Source organism: Egretta garzetta, unplaced genomic scaffold (assembly GCF_000687185.1).
Source record: "Egretta garzetta isolate BGI_Z169 unplaced genomic scaffold, ASM68718v1 scaffold46, whole genome shotgun sequence".
Taxonomy (NCBI): Eukaryota; Metazoa; Chordata; class Aves; order Pelecaniformes; family Ardeidae; genus Egretta; species Egretta garzetta.
Genome location: NW_009260268.1, coordinates 4,921,425 through 4,925,885, shown reverse-complemented (window position 1 = coordinate 4,925,885; position 4,461 = coordinate 4,921,425). Strand labels below are relative to the sequence as shown.

The following is a 4,461-nucleotide window of genomic DNA, read 5'->3' as shown; positions in this document are numbered from 1 at the left end:
AAAAAAAGATGGGAACACAAAAGGAAAATGTTGACCAACAAAGGATTTTGGTAGTAAAAAGGTGCACTTGTGAAGTCGATGCTGCACCTCTTCAAAATCCAGCTATGGAGTAGTACAGGAATGGTAAGATGGGAAGAGTTTCTCTAGGTTACAACAGCAGTAATACGACTCTGAATTAAGCTCTTCTGAGATAGAATTCAGGTCCACCTAATGGAGATGTGTGAAAAACTTGGGAAAGTCTTGGTTAGAATCCTTCACTGGACAGGGAACCAGACATATGAAGACAGTACACCAAAGCACAGCTGATGACATTACCAGGAAGCTACAGCCAACGTGGCAAGGGACAAAATGTGAGGAGAGCTGACAAAATGCAAGGCAAAACACTGAAACCATTAGAGCTCTCTTTAGCGTTACTGAGGTTTGCAACAGGAGCTGAGAGCCCATGGCCCACATCAGCCATTAAGCTCTTACTACTCACCTGTTTTCATGAGTAGAGCCTGATCACATAGGCAGGGCCTGTCATGTGTATTGCCCAACATTTTGCCAGGGCACACAGTTTTGGATCAAATGTTTCTATCCTTCAGTAGTTTCTATCCTATGGAGATTTCCTTTTAGTCTTCCAGGGCTAAAATAACTTCATACCAAAAGCAACCTCCTGAACTAAGAAAAGGAAGAGTCACTACCTGCAAATGGTGAATCTCAGGTTCTGGGGGAAAAAAGCAAACAAACAAAACAAACCAAACACAAAAGCCCTAAGCAAAAAACAACCAATGGATTCTTTGGGTACCTCAAACATGAAGGTATCCACTTCATCACGAATGTCCCTGTAGCTCAATTTATTCCCTTCATCATCTGTTGCACTCAGCAGCATGTCCAGGAAAGCTTTTCTCTTTATGGAGCCACTTTCTTCTATTTGTTTGGTGTTTTCAAGTTCCGCAGCTTTTTCTGCAATCACCTGAGATTAGAACCATTACATTAGATATGATGCATGCAACACGTGTGTACAGTCTACATCACACAAGTTTGTCCCAACTTATTAGAACAACATTCATCTGTAGCAGCCTACACAAGCTAGTTAGCATAGCTGTCAGCATTAGCTCATGAACTTTAACTGACTTCTTCCATTAGTAGGTGAAAAAATGACCAACCCCTCTTGTCCCAAGCAACAGAATGAACGTTGAATAGCATTTGTGTGATCAAGAAAAATAGATAGCCAAACTATACAAACAAGCTTTTGATCATCAACAAGTGTAAACACATCCAGAGCGTCTGGAAAAAGCCAATTGTGAATGCCAACAATAATGACAACAAATCAAAAGACATCACCACAATTTGAACTGACTGATCACCAAGATGACCTTCTCTACCTTATCCAATAACTAAGGATCACATCTCTAACCACTGGGGAACCCAGGAAATTGAAGAGAAGCCAGGACACCCCACAACGCTGCATCAGGACTAACGCATAGCATGGCTGGAACCACTACACTAAAGCTTCCTAAATTCTCTTCAGTATGAGAGCAATGGTTGAACTTCCCTTTTTAGGTCAAAGCACAGTCCCAGTGACAAACAGATTTCTTGCTGCCACCACCATTGTCATCACAGCAAAACAGAACCCTTCAATGAACTGATATTGCTATCAACAACAACAAAATAATTAATAATAAAGGCTGTAGAGTATGCAGTTCTGTTCAGAGGAAGCACTGAATGGGGGGAGGAAAAAATAGTTATATACACACAGAGTTTCCCTTGCTGAACATACACGTATAAAGACACATACTGAACCACCTTTTGCCTCACCGCTTTCTGTCAGCACCTACACTAGGTGATATTATTATTTACTGGTCCTTTGTCATCTTCTAAGATTTGGCTTCTTACATTCAATGCACCAGCCCAGCATGGGAAACGAGCATTAGCGTAGGTCCCTTTAAGAGACGCTTTCATGCCTCACTGCTGCAATTCCCAGTAAAAGGAAGCAAAACATGAACTACTTAAAAACAACACAGAGTCAATGTGGCTCATTATAAGTAGTGAAAGTTCAGAGTTCCCTTTGTTGTGGGCATTGATACAATGACATGGCGGGGCACATACATCTATTTCAGGGAAAGCAGCCTCTCTGGTAAGATCCTAACAGTAGATTTGGGAGCACAACCATTGGCAAGAATAGCACAGGAACTATTTGGTGAGAGAAAGGGGTGCACAGTCTAACACAGTGAAAGAACACTGCGTTTTATGCCAAGTCAGTGATGTATGCTTAATGGTTTCTGTGTCAAAGTGTCTTACTGCTGATGGGGGGGACCTGCATATGTCTGCTCATCTCAGCAGTTCTGCTTCAAATAGGGGAAAATGAATACAGGCTTCTGTTTCTGAGGGCTGGATCAAGTGACATTACCAAGCACAGGCCTACGCCTACTGCGACAAACTTGTCAGTGAGCTGTTGCAGGTGATTCAGATGCAGAGCACCTGGGGCAGAACAAGAGTTCAATTCATTCCTGTTTGTTTTGGTTGTCCTGTTACTCCCTTGGAGTAGTATACTCCCTTGCTTAAATACGACAGAGTTCCTGACAGGGAAGTCATCTGTTGTCTTCTTTTCAGGAATTCCTTGGCATCCCAACAGAGAGATAATTCTCCTGTTAATAGACACATGTCAAGGGGGCTGAACCTCACCCCATTTGGAAGCTCTCTACTGAGCGCTAGACTTTGTTCCAACAACTAAAATGTACCATTAAAGCATTTTTTTAAAAAAAAAAAAAAAAAGAATCTATACTGTATCTGTAAAATTGTGAAGTATCTTGAGGTTCCTCTCATGCTCTCTTCCTTCCTTGAACAGCATATATACAAGATCAGGCCAAAGCCAAGGGCTCTTCTGTCGCTGTTGGATTAGGTCGCTCATCCTAGGGGCACAACAATTACATCATGTAACATTTCTTGACAAAAAAACAAACTTAACAGCACACTTTCAAGAAGAAAAAAAAAAAAAAAAAAGAGAAGAAATTCTACATCCCCCACTGAAGCAGAACTTAACCTATTGTGTAGGTTTAAACCCATTCATCTGAAGGGAAGGCTGTTCGTATTGGTTTCCTGATTTTAAACCATCTCAAAATTTCTGTCACCTGTCCCAGCATCACCATGATTTATATTTTTAAGTATTAATCTCTGAGAATGAGAGCATACTCTCATTTAGTGGGAACCTTCTTGAAACGGACATATTAAGTCATCCTGTCCAGTCCTACTCAACATCAGTAAAGCACTGACCAATCTGAAAAGGCATGTACATCCTGAAAAGACTACTTACGCCAAGGTTCCAAAATATCTGCCCCATGACCTCAAACAGCCATCTGTAAGCATTATGTTCCTACCTGACTGTCCAGATACCGTATATGCCAGACAGCACATGAAAAGTATTTAAAATAAAAAATATGAGACTTTAAGTATGCTCAAATGTAACTGGAGTACGTTTGGAAGGGCTGATTGTCATTGCTATTAAGCTCTTGCAGATTCTTTTGGCTGCAGAAAGAGACTTTGAGGAGTAATTATTACATTTAGGCCAACTTCAGGCCCACTTGTGGTACAATTTGGGAAAGGCCAAGGAACTGATGACAATCAAACCCTCTAATTCCACCCTTTTTTGTACCACACCTGACTCTACAAGCCCCATCAAAGGCTAGGGGCAAGATACCACAAGCAGCTACATCTCATCTAGGCTGACACACCAGCGTGACAGGAATACAGACCATGTTTTTCCTAATCCACTGGACAGTCACATACAGTTTGAATGGTGTAAATACTGCTGTGAACTGCACAGCAGCAGCGCCTCAGCTTTAACATGCTCTCTGAAACAGCACCCTCCCAATTCTGCCAGTCATGCTGGTATGAAATGTTGCAGCTCCTTTTTTTTTTAACCTCCTTTACCAATGGATTAACTGAATGGCAGCTGACACCACTTCAAAGCCTCAGCCTCCCATTGCTTATACTCATACCAGAAAATGCATCAAAATCTGCAGGAGTTTTTCCTGCCTTCTTGGCTTTATAGCTCCATCTGTGATGCCCTGGCCCTCCCTCCTAGCCCACAGAAGATGAACTCCTGACACCAGCAGCATCAACTCCAGCCCAACTACAAAGTAGCCAAGGAAAATGTCCATTTACCTGTAGACAGCACGAACATACTCAGAATCCTTATTCTGCTGAGCACCCACATTCTTGCCCATCGCTGTTTCTAGGAGGAAATCATCAACAGTTCACGAGTGCAAAGTGAAATGCAGAGTCCCCGTACACAATAAGTTACTACTGTTCCCAGCTTCTGTCACCACACCATCCCTTCAGTGGGTGAATTCACACAACCCTTGCCGGGGGATGAGCTCACTTTACATTTCCACACCCAGGAACCCTGCTCCACAACACAACCTCACTTCAGACTGTTGCCTCTGCCCTGCCTGTCCCACGAATGTGGGGGAGAAGGAA

The 4,461-nt window shown here is 42.5% G+C and overlaps 1 protein-coding gene across 1 annotated transcript in view; it reads right to left on the bottom strand.

Moving 5' to 3' along the window:
- Positions 1 to 4,461, bottom strand: part of LOC104129484 (cytochrome P450 4V2) — a 20,200-nt gene that overhangs the window by 9,204 nt on the left and 6,535 nt on the right. Inside the window, exons 5-7 of the mRNA XM_009642419.2 lie at positions 4,147 to 4,216; positions 2,768 to 2,894; positions 788 to 955 (exon numbers count right to left, since the gene is read on the bottom strand). Coding sequence (XP_009640714.2) covers positions 788 to 955; positions 2,768 to 2,894; positions 4,147 to 4,216 — 365 coding nt within the window. The remainder of the gene's footprint in view (positions 1 to 787; positions 956 to 2,767; positions 2,895 to 4,146; positions 4,217 to 4,461) is intronic.